At 38.9% G+C, this 25,028-nt stretch overlaps 1 protein-coding gene across 9 annotated transcripts in view; it reads right to left on the bottom strand.

The window, feature by feature from the left end:
- Window positions 1-25,028, bottom strand: part of AFF3 (ALF transcription elongation factor 3) — a 309,887-nt gene that overhangs the window by 169,097 nt on the left and 115,762 nt on the right. For all 9 annotated transcript variants that reach the window (XM_072994485.2, XM_072994483.2, XM_078390317.1 and 6 more), the window contains exon 4: window positions 14,521-14,565. In XM_072994485.2, the coding sequence (XP_072850586.2) occupies window positions 14,521-14,565 (45 nt within the window). The remainder of the gene's footprint in view (window positions 1-14,520; window positions 14,566-25,028) is intronic.

Here is a 25,028-nt window from a genome sequence, read left to right as displayed (position 1 = left end):
TAGTGACTCCTACACTTTGAATTGGTTTAAACTGATTGACTCCAAACTTCTATCCCTAGGACTGAACTTAGAATCCCTTTTCGACCTGGGATTACAACAGGCCCATTCCTTGATCAAACACAAACTTTGGCAGCTTGAGTTTGAGTCACTTTCAGCTGACTTAAACCCCACTTGTTCTCCCCTTTTTTTCAGTCTTCCTCCTTCCCTAGGACGCCCTTCTAACTATTTCTCTTCACTGACCAACCCTGGTCAGAGAAGAGCATTTATGTTAGCTCGCCTCAATATCTTCCCTTCGGCAGTTCATGCAGGCCGATTCGCTAAGATCCCCCGTGCAAATAGGCTCTGCTTTTTCTGTCATACCCTCCCAGATTCCCTGGACCATATTTTATTTCATTGCCCGGCGCATTCATCTCTGAGAAAGCTGTTTCTCGAACCGTGGCTTTCTCTTTTGCCCAACTCCCTATCCTTTTTCCTGAATGATTCTTGCCCGCGGATTACATCTGCCGTTGCAAGATATCTTTTGGAAATTTCCAATTTAACCCATTACCTATGATACTATTTGTTGAGTGTATCTCCCATTTTATGTTTACTCTGATCATTGCTTGGCTTGTACCCATGTTTTGTTGTTGTCCGTTCATATGCCAATAAAGGTTTCAAAATCAAATCAAGCCTTTACTGTATTGTTTAAGAATTGGTAGATCAGTGCAGATAAGTTATTGCAACAATGCACGGACTTTAAGCTTTCCAGATCTATTTAGCTTTTCACTAGAACTCCAAAGTCTATGAGTGTGGATAGGTGCAGAATAATGGCCCAGGGACGCAGACATGGAATTGCAAAACAATAGGTTTCTGAGCATAGGGATTTGTTTTCATATTTGAAACATAACAGAATCTTTCAGAGATCTGCATTCGTTTCCCCTAGACCAGTTTAGGAAGGGGGGGGGAGAGATTCTTATTATCATTATTTGTATATTTGTGGCTTAAAAGCAAAGCAAATCTTGCTATTTATATACCTCCTCATAGCACTTAAAGCACTCTCTAGGTGGTTTACAATTTATTTATGCAGGTTGAACATTGCCTACCACCTCCAGCAAGTTGGGTGCTTAATTACCAGCCTCAGAAAAATAGAAGGCTAAGTGACCCTCGACCTGGAGATTGCACTTGGGTCCTGAGCAGAGTTTTGGCTGCAGTATTGTAGTTTAACCACTGCAGCACAACTTGGAGGACACCCAGATGACCACATAGCTCGCTATTTGGGTTACTTTCCAAACTGTTTGGTTCAAATCAAATTATGGTGTCCACGCATGTTTTGACTTAGAGCAATCCATTCTGCCCCCTTTTAGAGCTGTCCTGCTCCTTTATTGGCACAGCACTAGGGCTACAGTTTGGGGCATCAGTTTGGAGCACTGGCAAGAATACCAGTAGATTTCAGTCAGTCTTCTGCATGCCCTTGATTTACTGCACATCTATGATATTTATATGGTATAGTATAATACATAATATAATAAACATTATATAATATACATAAATTAATGTTTATAATATAATGGCCAAAATCCTGCTGCTTAAATTAAGCCACAGTTAGAGTAGGTCCATTTGAATTCAATAGGTTTATTCTAGTGATTCAGTTTTATTTGATGAGTTTACTCTAGTGTAATTTACTATGCTAAGCAACTGGATTTTTGTTGTTCTAGGTCAGCCATACATAAATACGTTTTCTTATTGTGGGGCCATGTCTGTCCCCATTACAGTTCCGTTGATCTGGAGGTAGGTTTTATTGTTCAAGGTGAAAAAGTTGTGTGTGTGTAAAAAGTCACAGAGGGTGGCGATTATGTGGGCTTCTTCCTTGTTTTGAATGGTATTTGTGATAGTCCTTCTCTGTGTGGCATGTAGCCATCCATTGTAGCTAGAATAGTGTCATCTGGGAGACTGTGTGTGGATGGAAGTTTTCTTAGAAAGCCTGTGGTATCTCTTACATAGTTAGGTGCATTGATGGCATATGGTTTTAGGACGGAGTCCAAGTATCCCGATACCCCAACTGTCATGATATTGATGCTCAATACAATGGGTTTTCCAGGCTTTCCTGGTTTATGTGTTTTTGGCAGTAGGTAGAAGGTGGCTGTTTCTTGTGATGTGTTAGTCAGGATTTGTTCACATACATCTTCAAGGAGGTTATTCATTCTGTTTTGTAATTCCTTTTGATATTTCATAGTTGGGTCTGTGGTTAGGGGCTGGTAAAATTTAGAGTTGAACAATTGTCTCTCATCTTCTTATGTGTAGCTTGATTTGTCCATGACATGCCCATTATCTGCCTCTTCGATGACTTTGTTGGAATTGTTTCTGAGGCTGTGCATAACATCACACTCTATTTGGGTGAGGTCGTATGGTAAGTATGCTCCTTGTTGATTATCTCAGCCCAAGCACAATTGCAAAAGCTTTCAAATAAAAGTCTAATTATTTGTTTCAACCTTCCGGAGGAGTCCATGTAGAGTTCTCTTTTTTTGTGGTGCTTGGGGGAAGGTGGATGTAGGTTGGTATATAATTTCTCCTCCTATTGTTGGGATATTTCCTCGTCCTGTTGTGGAGAGTGGGGTACCGCTTGTGTGTTGTCATTCTGATAGTTGTCATAGCTGTGGAAAAATTTGTTGAGTCATAGTGTGAGGGGAAAGGCTTCTAAGTGACACAGAGCTGACTTCTGCTTGAATCAGTGTGTGGCTGGATAGATTTATGATGTTATTTTTACAGCAGCTCTGTAGTAAATTAGATAGTTTCTTTTCTTTCTTTTTCTCCAGGGAGGTAAGATGTGCATCATAGATATTATTTTCTCATGGTGGTGAATATTTCTGCAGTATTCACTGTAGAGGGCTAGTTCTGTATGTGTAGTTCATGTAATATGCTTCTGTATTTTCCTCTGCTGTATAAGATGCTGATCAGGTAGTTAAAAAGTTTAGGAGAGAGTGATGCATAATCTTTTGCTGCAGTCCATGGGGCATGTGGATAGTAAAGTGTTTTTTACTGTTAGTCTCTTGGGGATGCAATCCTGTTGTTTACATCTGGTGAGGAAGATGATACTTATGTGTATCTGTGCAAAATTATTCATGAGATTGATGGAACTCCACTCTATTTGACTAAATCCAGTGCCTCTCATAGTTGTAGTTGTAGAAAGGGTAGCTATGTTAGTCTGTGCAAGCATTATAGGTAAAAGTAAAATTAAATTTATTTATTTTTTAAAAAGAGAGAGACAAAAACATGGTGGCACCTTAAAGACTAACGTTTATATTTTTTAATGTAAGCTTTCATGGACATGTCCACTTTATCAGACATAAGATATATTAGTTTAATATGGTCATGCTTTGCATTCTTATCCATAATTTCTGTTCTACAGGCCAGGATCTAATGGTAAGTTTCAATACTGAGCACGAGTAGAATTGGATGTCAGTCATCTGTAATGCTGGAAAATTCTTATCTACATAATTTCCTAGCCCTGTTGAACATGGTTTTAGGATTCATGTAGGAGGGGTCAGCTCCAAAAGCGAGCATGTTTGCTGATCCTAGTGGAAGAAGAAGAATCTAGCAGAAGTAGACACTGGATTCAACATTTAATAACCTTTGAATTGAAGGGCTAGAAGGGACCCTATTGTTCATCGAGTCCAGCCCCTCTTAAAGAGACACAGCGGGGAGTTCCTCCAAAATGATGTTTAAAAGATAGTAAATTAAAAGAAGAATGATATATAAGTGTATATAATCTCAGAACTGCATTGCTGGAAGGGACCCTATGCATCATCAAGTCCAACCCCTTCTAAGGAGGCACAGTGGGGAACTATGTTCCTTCCTTTTCTTCACTGAGAGACATAAACATCATAATGATCCTCCTAAAACCTTCTTACTGTGTCATCTCTGTTGTGTTACTCTTGATGCCTATGTCTGTTTTCTTACTAAGGATGTTCATATGTGCTTTTTAGACTACAACTCCTTTTAGTCCAAGGCACACGTTTGCACACCCTTGCATGCATCACCCAATTTAGAAAGCATAAGATCACACTGATTGACTTTGCTGAATGCATGTCACATAATGTAGCTCTTCTCTCTTTATTCACAATTTAGGGAAGCCAATCCCTCCATGATGAAAGAGCTGGGACTCATTAGCATTGTGGTAACATTTTAAACAAATGCTGTCTTCATTTTGTTTGAAGTGTAGTTTCCCCATTACATTTTTTTTTAAAAAAACTGATAAATAAGACCTGCATGTCTTTTCCTTATTTCCAACATGTTACATCACAGTAGGAAGAGAAAATCTTTTGCTTCCACAAATTACGTCAGGAAGAGATGCTTTTTGCAGAAAAGGAGAGAGGGATGCCCTGATCTCCAATTCATTGTTGGGTTATTGGAAACGCTATATGTGCCTGGAAGTTGGAATATAGAGTAATGAAAAGGCAACAGATTTCAATCCCAGCTGAATCAGGAATCCAGGTAAAACACCCAAACAAACAACAAACCTTAATGCATCTGTTTGAAAGTGTTCCTGCTTTGGCATTCAGGTAACAGGGGTGAAAAGGAAGATCTTAAAGGCTGCTGCTTTTTACACCACTAAATCATATTGGCAAAATTAGTTCCTGCCGTCATTGTAAAGCAGTTACTTGCATCAGCTTCAGGAACATATACTGTATACTAGCTGTAAATTAAAAGACATGTCTTAGTATTGGAGATTTCTCTGTACAGTATGTTATGTGCATCGTCTATTTCTTCAACCTTGGAGACTTCAGAGCAGGATAATGTCAGAAATTTCAGACTTATTTTAGATTTTCTTTCTTGCCCCCAAGTCAGAAAAACAAGGTGCATGGTTTCTTGGCCCTTTCACTATCTCTTGGCTCCATGCTTGACGTTTGGCTGCAGAACATCTTTTATAATTAGGCTGGCAAAAATTTTCTATTCCTGTTTTCTGCTCACTCCAAGGTCTAATTGACAACTGTTCCAGCCGCACTCCCAGATGGCCATGCCAACACCTTGAAGTTGATCTGCTTCTGATATAATTTACTTCCACCTGTCACGTTAGGGAGCTCTCAAGCTAAAACAGAATTTATTCTAAGCAGAAGCACTTTTGACTTCCTTATATTGGTTGCTGCTGAGAATCAGCCAGTCTTCCCCCTATTTCCCCCCTTCTGCACTTCTCAGATAGCTAAATAAAATACAAGCCGGTACAAAAAAGAGTACCTTTTAAAAATTAATTATCTGGTTTCTGGGGGCAAGTGTGAGAAACAAATTATTATTTGTTATTGTTTTTTCCCCATCAAATCTGGAAGGCTAATTCTTTGCAGCTTTTATAAAATTGGTTTTAGAAATGCTTCTTCTTCACTAGTAGCTGCATCTTGTTGGGTCTGCAAAATTGTTGTCTAATCATTAAATAAAACCAGTGCTTTATTGCATGATAAAAAGCAAAACCAAACCAAACAAAAAAACCCTAAGCAAACACATGATTGTTTAACTGGTTATATTACAGAAATTGCAAGCTTAAATGGTCTCTATAGATTTTTATTTTGTAAAAAATGCAATATGAAGCTACCTTGGTAGTGTGCTGTTTTCATATGTGGAAGAAATTACTGGTATTGTACATCATTTTTATATCTTGTTGCTAGGCAACATATCATGGAGCGGGTGTTCCAAAGGTGTCTGCTTTCTCATTAAAGATGTTCATGATGCTCTTTAATCCAGTGAAATTAGCACTGTTACTTGTATTATTTTGGCACCACGTTTATCTATTGACTGAGGTTTCAGGCACTAGGTTTTGAAGAGACCTATCAGATTTTACCCCTTCATGGATTGCTGCCTTGTTGTGGCGAAGGGGCTTGAGTAACTAAGAGAAGCTATGGGCTATGAAGTGCAGGGACACCCAAGACGGACAGGATATAGTGGAGAGTTCTGACTAAATGCAACCCACCTGGAGTAGGAAATGGCAATGCCACTCCAGTATCTTTGCCAAGAACGCCCCATGATCAGAAACAAAAGGCTAAAAGACATGACACTGGAAGATGGGCCCCTCAGGTCGAAAGGCGTCCAACATGCTACTGAGGAAGAGCAGAGGACAAGTACAAGTAGCTCCAGAGCTAATGAAGTGGTTGTGCCAAAGCCGAAAGGACGCTCAGCTGTGGACGTGCCTGGAAGTGAAAGGAAAGTCCAATGCTGCAAAGAAAAATACTGCATACGAACCTGGAATGTAAGATCTATGAACCTTGGGAAGCTGGATGTGGTCAAACAGGAGATGGCAAGAATAAACATCGACATCCTGGGCATCAGTGAACTAAAATGGACAGGAATGGGTGAATTCAGCTCAGATGATTATAATGTCGACTATTGTGGGCAAGAATCCCATAGAAGGAATGGAGTAACCCTCATAGTCAACAAAAGAGTGGGAAAAGCTGTAATGGGATATAATCTCAAAAATGATAGAATGATGTCAATACGTATCCAAGGCAGACCTTTCAACATCACAGTCATCCAAGTTTATGCACCAACCACCATTGCTGAGGAGACTGAAATTGAACAATTTTATGAAGATTTACAACACCTTCTAGAACTGACACCAAAGAATAATGTTCTTCTCATTCTAGGGGACTGGAATGCTAAAGTAGGGAGCCAAGAAATAAAAGGAACAACAGGGAAGTTTGGCCTTGGAGTTCAAAACGAAGCAGGGCAAAGGCTAATAGAGTTTTGTCAAGAGAACAAGCTGGTCATCACAAACACTTTTTTCCAACAACACAAGAGGCAATTCTATACATGGAAATCACCAGATGGGCAATATCGAAATCAGATTGATTATTTTCTCTGCAGCCAAAGATGGAGAAGCTCTATAAAGTCAGCAAAAACAAGACCTGGAGCTGACTGCAGCTCTGATCATCAGCTTCTCATAGCAAAATTCAAGCTTAAACTGAAGAGAGTAGAAAAAACCACTGGGCTACTCAGGTATAATCTAAACCAAATCAGCTTCAGGATCTGTCCTTCCAGTGAACACTCACGGTTGATTTCCTTTAGAATTGATAGGTTTGTTCTCCTTGCAGTCCAGGGGACTCTCAAGAGCTTCCTCCAGCACCACAATTCAAAGGCATCAATTCTTCGGCGGTCAGCTTTCTTTATGGTCCAGCTCTCACTTCCATACATCACTACAGGAAAAACCATAGCTTTGACTATTCGGACTTTTGTTGGCAAGGTGATGTCTCTGCTCTTTAAGATGCTGTCAAGGTTTGTCATTGCTTTCCTCCCAAGAAGCAGGCGTCTTTTAATTTCATGGCTGCTGTCTCCATCTGCAGTGATCATGGAGCCCAAGAAAGTAAAATCTGTCACTGCCTCTATATCTTCCCCTTCTATTTGCCAGGAGGTGATGGGACCAGTGGCCATGATCTTAGTTTTTTTTGATGTTGCGTTTCAGACTGTTTTTTGCACTCTCCTCTTTCACCCTCATTAAGAGGTTCTTAAATTCCTCCTCACTTTCTGCCATCAGAGTAGTATCATCTGCATATCGGAGGTTGTTGATATTTCTTCCGTCAATCTTAATTCCAGTTTGGGATTCAGAATGTTACGTACTTTTAAAAACGTGACTATAGTTTCAGGCCTCCAACAAATTCCATAGATAGTTACCATTACAGTCACAGTTTTTAAAAACTGTTTCCAACTACAATAATCATTACTATTTATCTGTATTTATCAATATAAAAATTGCACTAACATATTTTGTATATGACTTCTTGGTGATTCTTAAATGACTTGACTTGGCAGTAAATTCAATTGATTTCAAAATGACCTACTTCTAAGTAAGTGGAATTAGTTTTAAGTTGTTTCAGATGCGGCCACTATTTTCACAGTGACGTGGTTTCATGTTCTTTCAGACATACATGAGTTGGCATGCCCATTGTTTAAGGTTGCCAGCTCAGCATGATCCCATATCCTGACTTTTCAGGGCTAAAACTTGACACCAGGAGTAGGTCCTTGAGATGTCCTAGGGTCAGGTCCATGTCATGCCACAGTGTACCAGTTCCCTGAGACTGGTCACTTTACCTCCAGTGTGCTTTATTGCAACAACCAGTCAGTCTATTGTTCCTCATAACTTAGAAGCAATCCAGTCGTCCTTCTATAATGGAAGGATCAGTTGATAGGGTACCATTGTTGCCCAGAGGGATGCCCATGGATTCAAGACAATGCCCATTGTTTCAAATTGTCAGATGCATGTGACTAGTTGAAAGGATTTATGCCTTCAGTAAGATTATATAGCTACCAAGTTCATTTTCTCTTAGGTAACTATAATAAAAAACAAAAAACTTGTTGCTTATATATCACCTCATAGAGCTTAAAGCACTTTCTGGGCAGTTTACAATTTAATTATGCAGGCTATACATCCCCCACCCACCCCACCCCACCCGTGAGCTAGGTACTCAGTTTACTGATTTTGGAAGGATGGAAGGTTGAGTGGACCTTGAGCCAGCTACCTGAGATAGAACCCCAGGTTATGAGCAGAATTTTGGCTGCAGTACAACAATTTAACCACTGTGCCACAAGACTCCTATAACATGCCTATAATTTTTTTACAGAATTCTTTGGACTCTAGTAGGATTCCAGTTTTCCATAATCAAACTTTAATCTCCAGACAACTTATTGCCCTGATTCTTTTATCATTATTTAGTAATGGAATTTTAAGGAGTTAAAAAAAGAATAAACTGAAAGAATTATAAATTTCTTCAAGCAGCATAGGTTTTTGCCAAGTTGTCTTAAAATAACCTAATTTTTTCCATTTTACTTTTTAGTAAGGATGGCCAGCTAGCATTCTTCCCAGTGGGAATTCTTTCAGCAAGTAACCCTTTGATAGCCCCAGTTCTGTTAGAACTGAGTAGCACAGTTCTAATATGAACATTTGCCAGCAGTTTTTATGTAAATGATTTTAGTTACTATTTTTGATTAAGACAAAAACCAGAGGTTACTGTGTTGGTCTACAAGAATGAATGAACAAACAAAAAATCCAGAATGTGCAAAAGTGGTGGTTCTGTAAAAAAAATATAATTCTTGTAGAACACACTATCATGATGCCATGAAATTCCTCACCGTCCTAGCTGGTGATGATAGTCCTCATCAATGTTCCCTCTAATTTTCAACCCTACTTGGCAGGGTTCCCCCCCACGTGTGCAACTTGCCCCTCATGTTGACTCTGTCCCCCCATGCAGAGTTCTGTTGCAAGTGAAACAAAAGGGGCTGGAAACAATCACTGTGGGTATGCAGAGGAGGAGGAAAGCTGCACAGAGGGGTGGGGTTCTGTGCACTTATGCAATCACACACCTTAGAGGGAACCTTTTTCCTGATCCTCGTATGCAAAGAGAACGCAAGCAAGGATTTACACCCCAGTCTGGTTTTCTCTCACATGGGACTACCCGCTCACAAGCTATATTTGCACTGCTGGGCAACCACATGGGGTTGATATTTATAACCTGGTGGAGAATATCAAGTAAATTACAAACCTATTCAGCAATTCCTTTCAAGAATCCAGAAGTAACTAGTTATATTTTGGATAATAAGTAACAAAACTAATAATCAAAAAGTTACTTTTTGATATGAGTAACGCCTAAGTTGCTTAGGTATAACAAATGTGCACCTAATTATTTTTTAAATTATTTAAAAGGGCATTTAAAGGCATTTTCAGAGGGATTTTGCTGGGATCTTTCGAGATTTTATTCCATCCATTTAAGAATCTTAAGCAGCAAGGTCTTATCTTTCATAATTTTATATTTCTCAGTTGCAGCATCAGAATTATTAATTAGACGAAAGCAGAGATTATTTCATTGTTTTTTGTATGTGTGCACACTGGGAATGACAACATAAACACCTTAATATCACACAAGGCAACATATTACTTGTACAGTTGGAACAAAAATAATGATAAGGGAACTCTGACTGCAGGGAAGTAATGAGTGATGCAAAGAGTTCATTTTAAAATGTAGCATTCTGGGGTCTGCTCCTTTCATGTGTAGATTAAATACTTGAGGAGTTCCAATTCCTCCTGGCATTTCTATCACCACCAATATGTGGAAGGTAACAGCTCTTGTATCCATAGAAACCATCTACTATTGCCTTCTGGATACAGACAGTAACAGACCTGGAGAAGCAGGATAGCCAAAATTCTCACATGCTTCATCAACACTCAGAGGGAACATCTGATATCTTCCTATGTTAACTGCAAATACAGTTATCTCACCTTATATTTCTTTCATAATTTCTGACTTCAGACCTATCTTTAGTATGGGGATGCTTTTTCTATGAATATTAGGTTCTCTCTCTCTTTTTAAAAATGGTACACCCTCTGTTTGCCCATAGTGTTAGGGATCCTGCAATTTTAAATGGCAAATTGCACTGGTACATGCAATTTGCCATTTAAAACACACAAATCTGTGTTTTCAAGCACTTTAACTGGGGCAAGGTACTCGCCCCGGCCATTCTTCCTTGTTACTCACTGTCTTGACTATGATATTTGTTGCTTATTTTCATTCGCTTTCTCACTTCATTCTCAGTCACAAAACAATCTTACGTAGGTTTACTAAGAAATAAATCCCACTGGCTCAAATCCTGCTGCAAATCCCACATGCATAACAACCGTTGTGCAAGCAGTTCTGCCACTGTGATTGTGAGTCATGCAGTCACTTATGCAAGCAGAAGGCAGCCAGACATCGGACAGACAGACAGCACAGTGACTCTCGCAACTTGTGCAATTGCTTTTACACCATTGTACAGTGGTGCCCCGTATAGCGAGGTTAATCCGTTCCGGATTAACCTTCGCTATACGAAAACATCGCTGTGCGGGTAAGGAAAACCTATTGGAACGCATTAAACTTAGTTTAATGCGTTCCAATAAGTGTGCAAACTTACCCCTCCAGCGATGTTTTCGCGTCCGGCGGCCATTTTAATGGCCGCGGATGACCCGAAATGCCCCCCCGCAGCATTTTCGCGACCTCCGTAAGCAAGGGGAGGGCGCGAAAATGCTGATAGGGGCCATTTCGGGTCATGCGGCGGCCATTTTGGAGCCGCCGATCAGCTGTTCGGCGGCTCCAAAATGGCCGCCGGAGCCCCAATCGTCGCAAAGCGAGTGCGGCGATTGGGGCTGATCCGTATAGCGATCCCCAAAAAGGGATCGCTATACGGATTTTTCGTTAAACGGTGCACTCGTTAAGCGAGGCACCACTGTATAATGCAGTAAAATTCTGGTCATTGAATCCAGTACCACTTCCTTCGAGGTTGTTATAGGATTGCAGCCTTGTTGTTTTGCTTATTTCCAAACTCAGGAGTTCACTTACTTTCTCTTTTGCTTGTTCACCTCTCCATTTGTTTTCTAATTCAATTATTTACAGTATGTACTTATTCACTTACTGTATCCACCATAAAGGGGAATGAGGGAAAGGAGAAGACTAATAAAGTAGAAATGCAATGAATGCAATAAAATCTAAATTGAATTAGAATGTCAAATGATTCTTGTGTGTTAAGGGCTGTCAAGTTGACTTGGGTGACACTGATAGGGTTTTCAAGGTATATGAGATGTTTATGGAATGGTTTTACCAGTGCTTCCCCCTAGTGAGTTTCTATTACCCAGCAAGGATTTGAATCCAGGTCTCCTGAGTTTTAGTCCAGTTCTCTTTCCACTATACCACATCTATGTTACTTGAAAATGTGCATGCAAATAAGTAATGGAACTTGGACTTTCCATCATTTCCCTACACATATAAGATATTAAAATAAATATTTTGTGGCAGCTCCTTGTGCTGGTTGTATTTCAGTTCTTGTATTAAATCACTGGTTTTGGTATCTGTCTGTGTGTCTGTTTTCTTTGAGGAGCTGAAGCGCTCCAGAAAGTAATTTTCTCAAGTTGACAAATATATCACTGGTTTCCCACATCCCATTTAAGTCTATAAATCAGTTTTCTTGGCCTTGTACAGTGATATCATATATCACATTAATATTGGTATAGACTTAAAAAATAAACTAGTCAAGAAAATTGTCAAACTATCATTGTTTCTCTTGAATATGAACAAAGTATAACAGAATATCTCTGATTTCACCAGGATCTAACTTAAATCCAGTAGCACTTAATTAAGAAAGTATATAAAAATAAAAACTGATCAAATCCCCTCTTGCAGCTTGGAAATTTGGGCAAAAAGTACAATTCACTAAGATTTTAGTAAGAGGACCCAAAATCTCTAATTTAGTTTAGATTTAACATTAGTGAGCAAATATATTTATTTTATACCATTTCAGTTCTATCCCACACTTCTCGTAGTTGTTCAGGTGAGCCTGAAGATTCCCAGTTACCAGACATGACATAGTGGCTGAAATGCTGTTCCTAGCAGAAGTCACGCTGTAGTTTTCAGTCCATTCCTCCTTGGTAAACAGAGTGTAAAGGAGCATTCTTTGTTTACCAAGGCAAAATAGACAGAAAGTTACAATTTGGCTTACATTAGGAATAGGATTTCAGCCTCTGAGTAGTTACTGTCAATCTTGTAGGATGGCTCAGTTAGAAATTAAAAGACAAACCAGGGTTTTCAGGTGTGATGCGTGCATTCAGTGACGGAAAATCAGAAATGAAAGAAATTAATCCCTTTTCCTAAATATTCCACCTTTGGTCTCAAAGGAATATGTTTCATACTTTCCTTGTGCAGTGGCTGCAGACTGCCATGTCTTTTCCTGTCAGTAATGCTATAAAGACTGTTTTGTGTCTCTGAATTCACATTTCTGTGCATTTCATGCACTGAATTGTATTCTGATGCTACACTCCTACAAGATCATAGCAGGAAATGTGATGTGGGCAGGAGGCTGCTGACAGAGATTCCCTTGTGGCTGAAAGAAGCAGTCACAAGGCTTTTTTTAAAGCTGCCAGAAGGAAAAATGGTTAAACCTCAGACACCTTGTACAGTTAATGTAAGCTGACATGAGAAATGCTTCCTTTCCCACAGCAGTAGAAAATCCCCCATCTTTGGATGTTTGTGGCCAGGTGAAAGCAAGCAATTATTTTCTTTCAGAGTATGCTGCAGAATTATTCAAGCTGAAGTCTTCTCAAAATCCATTTTAAGATTTTGTTGGTGTAAATCTTGACTTTTAACACCATGTTGTAGAAAGGCTAGAATACACTAGTTAGATAGCTAGACAATAAGCTCACTGTCTCTTTTAGAGGAGAATGTAAAGAATCCAGAACCCATGACTCCACCTAGATGCACCTAAACCCAGTGCTATCTATTGAATAAACTGTGGATACTATTTACAGAAACAAAAAGCACAAAATTTAAGCACTCACTTTCCTGGTTTCCATTTCTTATTTTTGTAACTGTTAAATTTTATCTATTGTAGAAGGGCCAAGTAGCTACACCAGAAAACAAACATCCATATTGCTGAAGTACCATTGATCATGTTTGCCCTTAGTTTCTCAGTTTTGCAGTTCAAATTTTTTCTAATATTTACACATCAGACTGCTTTTAACGAAAGGAAGGAAGGAAGGAAGGAAGGAAGGAAGGAAGGAAGGAAGGAAGGAAGGAAGGAAGGAAGGAAGGAAGGAAGGAAGGAAGGAAGGAAGGAAGGAAGGATTTTTCTTTTGGTCCCACCATCTTCACGTGTGTGTCTGATGGGGACATGGGAGAAGGCCTTCTCTTTTGCTGTTCTCAGACTTCGGAACTCTCTGCCACAGGAGACCAGGCTGGCCCCATCTTTGCTATATTTCCTCAAGCAGGTGAAGACCTTTCTCTTCAAGCAAGGTTTCCTGTAATTATTGACTGACTGAGTGAGGTTCTTAAATAGATTCTTGTGCCTGCATTGAATGTGTTTTGGTGTTGCTTCTGATTACCATCTTTTACTGTAGCATTAGTTTGATCTTTTTTAATATTTGTATACTTATTCTTTTTAGCTTTAAATATTGTCTTTAAATGATGTAAGCCGCCTTGAGTCCTTCTTAAGAAGAAAGGTGGGATAGAAACATTTTAAATAAATAAAAATAAATAAAGCTGTATACAGGTACATGTTTACTTACACGTTTGTTTTAAAATAAATAGTTGAATATGCAATTCTCTAGCTGCCTCGAGTGGTCGAAATTACCAGATAGGCGGGGTACACATAAAATAAAATAAAATACAACAAATTAAAATTAAAATTAAAATTAAAATTAAAATTAAAATTAAAATTAAAATTAATTAATTCATTCATTCATTCATTCATTCATTCATTCTGCCTGGTACATCCATTTTTGAAAACTATATTCTTTCATGGAGTGCATTCTTGTATATTATTTTCATCAATGCATGCCTTTTTGCATATTTTGTCTTCTGGTATAAATGCATTTTTTACACAAATGTTTAGATTGGAGAACTATGTCATAAAATTTGGCAAACTGAACATATCAAACGGTTACTGCACTTGATTGGTTTAGGAACTGTCTTTCGGTCACACCCAGGACATCCTTGGCACAATTTGGCTGAAACATATTCTAAGCTATTAAAGAGTAAACTTCAATCCTACCCGTAAAATGTCTTCAACACAACTGTCATCTCCTGTTCCATTGTCCTGTAAACAAAAAGACAACAGCTATAGTGAGAATTAACAAGTACAGTTCTTTAATATACATCTATGGGCATTATGAATGTAACTCTAAAGTGAAAGTGTATATCTTAAATCTGGGAAATAAAGGCACTTCACAATTTATTGCAATATATTTTAGCTGTATTTTGAAATAATAACAAACATTTTACTCACAAACAAAAAATATGTAACACTCTATACAGCATGTACTGCAAAATTATTGATGTCATAAATCCTGTCAACTTAGCATTTTGAAAGCATGTAAATGCGAGTAGATAAATAGGTACCACCACGGTGGGAAGGTAACGGCATTCCATGTCTAGTCGTGCTGGCCACGTGGTCGCACTGAATATGTCAAAATCCTAACAAAAATATTCCAACAAATATGGAAAACTAAACAATGGCCCACAGACTAAAAAAATTCAATACACATACCAATTCCCAAGAAAGGAAATGGTAAGGAATGCAGTAACTATAGAACCATTGCACTAATTTCCCATGCAAGCAAAGTGATAATTGGGGTGTTGCAACAAAGACATTTACTCTATATGGAGTAAAAAAATGCCTGCTGTTCAGGCAGGATTCCAAAAAAGAAGGAGCTATAGATATCCCGTTGCAAATATATGCTGGATACTGGAGTGTACCAAAGAATTTCAGAGGAAGATCAGTCTGTTCTTTACAGAGTACAGCAAAGTTAGATCATGAGAAGCTATTGATTGTTCCAAAAAAATTGGGTGTGCCTCAGCACTTGATCATCCTACATTGTGGACAAGAAGTGACTTTTAGGATAAAATATGGGGGGTGGGGGGTGGGGTGGAATTAAGATGGAACAGAAGACCAAGAAAACTTTAAGAAGAATAAAATGTGAATTGTCAGTATGGTTTTACTATAGCTTCTATTAATTGTTAATTACAAAAATCTTGCACCAGAGGCACATACAGGATGGACTCATGGATTCTCCACCCCAAATTTCCCCCTCTCAAAATAGTCAGTGAGTTTTGGTTAGATGTGGATATGGATAGCATATACCTGGCATGCTTCTCTCCTGCCATTCTTTTCAGTGTTACATCTTACTAGCTAGCAAAATTATTAGCATATTTCAATCGCTACTTTGAAATATCCACGTCATGTACATTCAGCCAAGATTGCTAATAGCTACTAAAATGTGTATTTAATGCCACAGTTGAGTTACTTTTGAAAAATCTCAAAACTAGGCAAAAGTATGCAACAAGCAGGCATCTAGAATGCTATGCTATTATTCAAATCCAGCAAGCAGTGCTGGCATCATTACAACATATTATACTCAGTGGAATTATTTTGGAGGATTTCTTCACGTTAATCCCTCATTCTTGTGTTTCATGTCTGAGTAGGGTGTGGGTGTAATATGCATCTTGATTCTAGAGGACATCTATGCAAAAGCCAGAAAATGTGGATTCTAAATGGTCTGCTTTCCCCTCTCTCCTCCAATTTGGGTGAGTCATCCACTTTGTAAAGGAAGAATTCTTGCCTTTTAAAAGTCCTGCATCATATTACAGCTGACCTACTTTTCTGGAAGTGATGTCCTCCCCTCTAATTGACCTCAACCTAGACAACCTTTATGCAGTTCTCAGAAGAGAGCATTCTCTATGTGTGTAGGGAGTGGGGGGGGGGTGGAGGAATGTTTTCAAGTCCCGCAAGCCCTGACCATTTATTCCCACAGCAGTGTTGCTGTGAACTTCGAGATAAGATTCATCACTCAAAAGCTTATCAGTGCAGAGGTTCTACACTTTCAGCTGGGTTCAGAATGTTCAGAGATACTAAACTGCCCGAACTCTCTGAGGAAAAGGGCTTTTACTGCTTTGTGGATGGAAAATGCCAGCATGCACATTTCTTTTTTCTTCCTGTTGTGATTTCTTCCCTCCTGAAATGAAATAAAAGCTGCTGCCATAGCACACTGTGAAAAGGAAAGTTTTTTTTGGGGGGGGGGTGTGTGCTAAATATTTGCTTCACATTAGCTCTGTGTTTACCATCAGAGCAACCCACAGCAGATGCAAAGGCTTAAAGCCCTCTTCCCTTCCTTGCCGGAGTTCCAATGCAGTTTTGAGACCCCGTGCCATTTTTTAAAAAAAATGAAAACTCAACTGCAGAAGGTCAAATTTGACCTTGCTTGCATCAATTGTGTGTGTGCATAGATCTAACTTTGAAAACCTCAGAAATGTGCTGAAGGAAACCCATGGCTAAACACTGATATAAGCCACTTTGAGTGAATGTATGCATAATTAACAGAGAGTAACACATACTAAAATCAATAGGTCTTACTTTGGAATCAGTCCCTGATTAGGATTGTGTAGCACACAGTCTTAGCAACATGCTTTGATTTCAGTAGAACGTAGACAGCAACCCTACACCCATATCTGCCTGTGAGTAAGTCCCATTGTACTCAGTGGGGACATACTTCTGAGCAGACATGCAATTTTTTGTGCTCTTGCTGCCTGGTATAGGTTCATACATTTTAGTTACTGCATTATTGATCAATTTTATAGCAAGTAATTTCCAGGGCTTGTTGGGGACTTGCTGTTTATAATCAGACCCCTCTAGGTAATAGGAAAAAAAGTGAGGGAGAGATAAAGGCCAGGTAGAGAATGTTTTCCTAATTTAGCACCCCCCAAATGTGCTGGTCTACAATTCCCATAATTCACAGTGGACTAAGGGAGGTGGAGTCCAATATGTTTGAAAGGGTCTGGGGGGGTAATATAAAAGGCTAATATGGAAAGTAACTTTTTACAGAACTAGAGAAGATACTGAACATAAAACCATACTCATGGATGATAGATACGGTAATAGAGAGGCGTCTTCGAAAACAACAGCTTAACAGCATCCTTGCACCGAGAATGTTGTAGAATTCAAGGCTTGGAGACTGCCCTCTTGTATCTGTATTAGATTATGGCTTGGGATTTTGAAATTGTCAGTAAAAACCACTTAAGGTTGGAAAAGAATGGAAAACTCTTCAACCCTCTCCATATTTCTGGCAACATTGGAACACTTCATTATAAACAGTGACCCTGATAATATTTCTTCTTTAAAAGGCCACTGGGACACCTCCAGCAATATGTTTAGACATACTAGCCAGCCACTTCATAACTCTTTTAACAGTTTATTCCTATAAAACATCCACTACAGTCCAGGAACAATAAGAGGAAGATGTAATGGACTGGAACTGTGTAGTTCTATTAATAAAATATAAGGTTTATTGTTATTGTGAAAGATTGATTGAACAAGATCAATACTTTGTCACAGTATATTAATGTTTTTTCTTTATGTATAAAAATGAATGTTGAGCTGAAGAGATTGTCTTGCCACAGTGCTGGAAAATGGTAATAATTACATTGATACTGTAGCCATCCTGCTATATGCTGTATGACTTCCACCAGCAATCTTTACATGCTTCAAAAGCTAAGTATCTCAGAAGCTAGCATTGAATTGTTTGGTATCTTTGTTGCTAAGGGCCAAGGATAAAGGAAACACACATTCAAATTTTCACTCTGCATTAAAGTTCACTTGGGGGACAACCTTTCAACTGCACAGGGTTGTTCTGAGAATCAAATGGGGGAGGAACAATGCATAAAGAAGTATAATATAAGAAATTAAAAAGTATATTGTAGGTTGTTTCTGGTCAAGTGATTGTGTTAATTTATTCCAGATTCATGTCACAAAGGAGATCTGAGGTGAGATCCTGGATTGATGTGAATTGTCATTCACAGAGTCATAAAATTGCCTTTTCACATGCAGAAATTTCTATCAAAGGATGACTCTGTGTATGTTGTTAAGCTGGAACAGTTTTGTAGAGAACGAAAAAGAAAACTTAGCCTCCATTAATTTTTTTTCCTACAGAGCCTGCAAAAGAGCAATCAATTAGAACTGTAACACATCGTGACATGTGCGCAGGCAAGTCTCAAGTGAATGTAACACTCTATTACAAAGACTTCGCATTAGAAAGATAAACAAGACTTAAGTCACTAGCAGTACAATTTGACTCACACTGATTTAGAACTTTCAGTGTGGTCCATGAAACATTCTGCACAAGACAGCAACCGAAGTGTATAATCAACAAATCTGGCTGCGTCAGCCCTCCCAAAACAACTCTAAACTCTCTGTAGGCTAAGTGACAACAAGGACAACAATGACAGCAACAGCAACAACAATGTACTGTCAAGTCAGTTTTGACCTTCAGTGACTCTTTCCAATGTATTCTAGGTATAGAGTACTGTACTCAGAAGTGGTTTACCCTTCCCCTCTTCTGGGATCAAGTCTGAGACTGTGCAACTTGCCCAAGGCTACACAGGTTGGCTCTTCTAAACGTCTAACCACTGGCTCCATAGCCAGATACCTAACTCACTGAACTGTTCAGCCATAGCTTGTTGATAAACATACTCCAAAAACAGACACATTATAGAACAATTAACTTTTCTATAGCACTGTAAACTGTACCCAAACACCAGTTATATTTATAAGACCTAGTATACTAAAGTAGATTAACTCTAGACCTTATTTTTAATATAAAATAACAATAAATCAATAAAAACTGTATAGCGTGAAAGCAAATTACCTTGTAGTTCATTTTAACACCAACCACTGCTGTTTTGTTTGTATGCAATTAACAAACTATAAAAAGACCCCATAACTAGGAGCATAATCAAAACTACTTATAAATGATAATTGGTACTTAGTCCCACTGAGATGAAAATTCTTTCAATGATTAACTTAAATAAAAAGTTAAAATTAACATTGGAAGGCTCTGCTGGTCACCTTTTAAATCTATATGATAGAGATGATGTGAAAGAATTTCCTACCTTTGTCCAGCAGAAAAGGAAGCTGTGGTTACCAGTATAGGGTGATCATGGGTGATTTCCCACAGCAGGGGTTCCCTGCCTTGGGTAACCCCTGTTCTTGGACTACAATTCCCTGATGCCTTTGCCATCAGCTGTGCTGGCTAGGGTTTCTGGGAGTTGCAGTCCAAGAACACCTGGGTTACCTAAGGTTGGGAATCACTATTCCATAACCACAGGTCTTATCATGATAAGTCAGAGGGAACCACAGGAACTCTGTCTTACTGTAGACCAGTATACTGGAGCACAGTGCTCAGCGGCCCCCCTGCCTAAACAAACTCCAGGTCCTCACCGGTGAGGTTTGTTTATTGTGACAAGTGAACCCATCAGAGAGCTGACTGTCAGCTTTGTTTGACTGCTGCCAGAGAATTAACCCTGAAGCAAACCTTACACTATTTATCTGACTTGTCAGAGGAGAAACAAGCCAGAGAGCCGGGTTCCTCTGGGTTTTCATGTCACAATAAACCAGCTACCAACCCAAGGTCAACTGTTTGTTTAGCTGCCCTCATGTTATAATGTAATTATGAGAATGAGCTAGGTGGTGGTTGTGTGGTTTTGATTATTTGCACACCACCCAGAGTAGTGTGAATTCACTAATCAGGCAGTATACTAAACAAACAAACAAACAAACAAACAAATGGACGGATGGACAGACGGATGGATGGCAACTATTGGCAAAATAGTCTGAAGAAGTGGACTTGTCCACAAAAGCTCAGATTAAAATATAGTCTTTAAGGTGCCATAATGGTTTTGTATTTATTTATTTATTTATTTATTTATTTGTTTGTTTGTTAGTTAGTTAGTTAGTTAGTTAGTTAGTTAGTTAGTTAGTTAGTTAGTTAGTTAGTTAGTTAGTTAGTTAGTTAGTTAGTTAGTTAGTTAGTTTTTGCATGATAAACTATTAGCAAGGATCTCTTCTTCAGCTTTATCTCTGCTTTCTGCAGAGGTTACTGTAGGATCTGCTGATGTCTAAAGTACCTCCACGCCTGCCTTGTGCGTAAAGCATGGGGCTCTGCCTGGACATGAATTCCCACAATATTTGAGGAACAGAGGTGAGATATGACAGAGGAGAGGAAAGAGAATTAGAACAGTACTTTCTGGCCCTCTCCCCAATCTAACAATCTATGAAGAACTTTTCCAGTAACAGAGCAACTCTGAAATCTGAGGAGCCAAATGACTACAAATAGTTAATGTAAAATGTTGAGGCATAAAATCTGTTTAATTTGCTCTCATAATAACCAAAGCTGTTTTGAAGTGAACTGAATTGTAGATGGGGGCAAAATGAATATTAAGTGAACCAGGAAATCTACCCACCAAACATTAATGAAGTTCAGATACTCATGCCACCCCCAGACACTTTTCTTCCTGAGGTGGAATAGCAAATTGTGCACAGGACCCAAATTCAAAGTGAATAGTACCCTTGGCTAATCAAATTATTTTGGCACTTGAGGAAGAAAATCTTACAAATGTCTGTCACCACTCCTGGTAGTAAAGCAAACAAGTAAACAAACAATACATTAAATAACCATCTTTTAAAGACTATTCAAATTTGCAGCCAGAGACAAGTGCTTCAATGTGCCCAATGGCAGAGTTGCCTTACTTTCACACCTGCAATGGAAATGCAAACTTGTCTCTCAGACACATAACCTTGTGATCTAGACTGGAGTACATCCAGCAAAAGATACCTTATACAGTAGTACCTCAGTTTACGAAATTAATCCATCATCCGGGACGTTACGTAATGTGGAAATTATGTAAATCGGAACGCGGATTGCTGTAGCAATGGGGCGGCACTAGAAACTTCCAGGCACGATGCATCCTTTTCATACAGCAAAAAAATATCTCCGTACAAAACATAAACCGGGGCATTACTGTATTTCTTACGGATTTCAGCTCATAAACTGAAAATTATGTAAACCGAGGGGTACATAGACCGAGGTACTACTAAAATGATTCTCTACCTTCTAAAATCGTGGTTTCCAACCATGTGGACCCAGATGTTCTTGGACTACAACTACCAGAAATCCTGGCCAACTGGGCTTCTGGGAGTTTTAGCAGAAAACTTCTGGGGACCCAAGATAGAAAATCACTGCTCTAGAGGAAGCTAACATTTGTCTTATGTTTAAGTAATGAAGGGGAAGGAGAGACATGATGTGAAAATCGTCGTCATCGTCGTCGTCGTCATCATCATCATCATCATCATCATCATCATCATCATCATCATCATCATCATCATCATCATCATCATCATCATCATCATCATAATTTATATTGTGCTCTATACCAGAGTGCAATCTAATACAATCAATAACGTACAAACATGCAACACATTTAACCACAAACTTAATATTGTGTGTGTGTATACACACATAATATATGGACCCCTATATCAACATAAAACTCCTCAAAATAAGCAATAGTAACAAAGAATTAAACAACTGCGAAAATCAGCTAAAATATTCAAATATTTTTAGATAGTTACACAGTTGATGAAAATTCACTGCAAAACTGTTGACATGGATGTTAATTCATGCTATTTTCATGTTATTCAATACTTTTCATTTCAACCACTTTCTTCTTCCTCTTTACCCTCACTTCCAACAGCCTCCTTTTGCCCTCATAGCTCCGGTAGTCCTCATGATTTTACCTATCAATACAGGGTATTATAAGAACAGATGTGATTTTATGAAGTCATTAAATAAAAACCACACAACACAGGCTGATTAAAAGGCTGCAAAGCCAATGGGATCTGATACGCATAAGAGGGACATGAGAAGAAAGGAGGGATTGTTGCATCAAGAAGCAGGATGAGACACTGGAATAAAAAAAAAGAAGATGCAGAATATCATCAGACTGAAACAAAGATGTGTTTAAAAAACAACCAAATGCAGCTTTTGAATATTTGCAAAAACAAATTTGGAAGCTACAGTTGTGTTCAAAATTATTCAGCCCCCACTGAAATTGCATGTTTTGGCCATTTTGACATTGATTTTGATCATTCAGTCATCTTGCTTACATTTACATGAAAGAGGCACTTGTAGGTCAGAGAAATATAACCTTAAGTTTATAATGAAATAACCACAAATGTCTTTTCTGTGCTCACATCATTATTAGTTTTTATTCAACCCCCAAGTGACATTCAATCTTAGTACTTAGTACAACATCCTTTTACAGTTATAACAGCTTTTAAACGTGAAGCATAGCTTGACACAAGTGTCTTGCAGCGATCTACGGGTATCTTCGCCCATTCTTCATGGGCAAAAGCCTCCAGTTCAGTCAAATTCTTAGGCTTGCGCACTGCAACTGCTTTCTTTAAGTCCCACCAGAGGTTCTCAATCGGATTTAAGTCTGGTGACTGCGATGGCCACTCCAAAATGTTCCAGCCTTTCCTCTGCAACCATGCTCTAGTGGACTTGGAGGTATGCTTGGGATCATTGTCCTGTTGAAAGGTCCAACGTCTCCCAAGCCTCAGGTGTGTGACGGACTGCATCACATTTTCATCCAATATCTCCTGGTACTGAAGAGAATTCATGGTACCTTGTACACGCTGAAGCTTCCCTGTACCTGCAGAAGCAAAACAGCCCCAAAGCATTATTGACCCTCCGCCATGCTTCACAGTAGGCAAGGTGTTCTTTTCGTCATATGCCTTGTTCTTCCTCCTCCAAACATAGCGTTGATCCATGGGCCCAAACAGTTCTAATTTTGTTTCATTTGGTTGCATTTGGTTCTTTAAAACGTCCTTGTAGGATTTGATTCTGAATACAATTCCAAATGTACACTATAGTCCCTAAACCCCTTTACAGCATTGGGGGCTGAATAATTTTGAACACAACTGCAATTGTGTTGTGTTAAACTCTTATGTTACTGTCTCTGGTTCCATGTGCACATATTAGTACAATGCAGAACTGTGGTCCTCTTTCAAGGATCCAGACTCACAGCATTTCTTCTTTGATCTCTAGCAGTTTGACTGTGACCCTGTATTAATTACTGTATACTAATACAGTTAAAAATAATGGATTGGATCCAGACTTTGTTAATGGAGTTTAAATCCTATTAAATCAATAGGACGCATTAGTCATAGTGTTAAGTTCTGCTGATCTGAATGGATAGATCAACTAACCTAGTCCAAATGAAACAACACGAAACACAGCAAGATTGTTACGCCACATGGAGTTTAGTTATACATCTGTATTTATTTACTCATTGAAAATATCAAGTACTGTAGGTAGTAGCAACATACACTGACACACAGGGCTGTTCATCACTTGAAAAACAAAATGAAATCAGTGGTCTCTCTGATTTATAATCTACTCCAAAAAGAAATTGAAATAAACTGATATAATGAGAAATAAAACTTTTATTGGGGAAGAGGGGAGAATTACTCTTGTTGTCCTATTGGAGCTGTTGTTGTTGTCATCCTGACTCATTAAAGAAAGGCAGGATTGACTGTGCAAGGAAGAAAGGGACTCCAAGATCAAACATTTCTACAGTACATCATTCTATAAAGAACAAACAAAAAATGTTCAGCATCTAGCTTTTCATAGTTTTGTAGAAACCTTACTCGGAGCATTTTCTCAACAGACACAGATACAGACTCTGACTTCTATCATCCTCCAGAACTCTGAATCATGTACTGAATGAAAAATGTAACTATTTTTGGCAGTAGGTTGCTCAGAAAACAAAGTGCACACAGAGAAGATTATATTGCATCTTCATCCTGTATGGAAACAGCATGTCATTTACAGGAAATACTGAAAGTAGACTAAAAAATTGAAACAAAATACTGTATACTCAAAGTCACTTTGTTTTTGTTTTTAAATTCAAAGTGCTCTTTTAATGTCATGTGATTTTTTGATTAGGCATCCTTCAGTCTTGAGAGACTATGGTAATATGCTCTGAATGGAGGACTTGGAACAGCGTCTAACGTAGTTGAGAAGGCCAATTCAAGAGTGACAATCCCTTCCACACTGAAAACAAATACAATCTGTCCCCTGTCCAGCTTCCTGATTTTGTTGCTTTTGTGACTTCCTTTTTGCCGCGGCCTGCTGGACAAACGATGCACTGCCTGCCTCCAGGCTGGACGCTCAGATGTCAAAGTTTCCCATCTGTTGAGGTCCATTCCTAAGGCCTTCAGATCCTGCTCACAGATATCCTTGTATCACAGCTGTGGTCTCCCTCTGGGGCGCTTTCCCTGCACTAATTCTCCATAAAGGAGATCTTTTGGAATCCGACCGTCAGCCATTCTCATGACATGCCCATGCCAACATAAACGTCGCTGTTTCAGTAATGTATACATGCTAAAAATTCCAGCTTGTTCTAGAACTACTCCATTTGGAACTTTGTCCTGCCAAGTGATACCAAAAATGCGTTGGAGACAATGCATATGGAACGTGTTCGGCTTCCTCTCCTGCTGTGCACAAAAAGTCCAGGAGTCACTGCAGTACAGGAGTGTGCTCAGGACACAGGCTCTATAGACCTGGATCTTGGTATATGCCGTCAGCTTCTTATTAAGCCATACTCTCTTTGTGAGTCTAGAGAACATAGCTGCTTTATGTATAAAAAGTGCTGGAAAATGGTAATAAT

Source organism: Pogona vitticeps, chromosome 3 (assembly GCF_051106095.1).
Source record: "Pogona vitticeps strain Pit_001003342236 chromosome 3, PviZW2.1, whole genome shotgun sequence".
NCBI classification, from domain to species: Eukaryota; Metazoa; Chordata; class Lepidosauria; order Squamata; family Agamidae; genus Pogona; species Pogona vitticeps.
The sequence above is the reverse complement of the archived record's forward strand: the minus strand, read 5'-3'. Positions and strand labels throughout refer to the sequence as shown.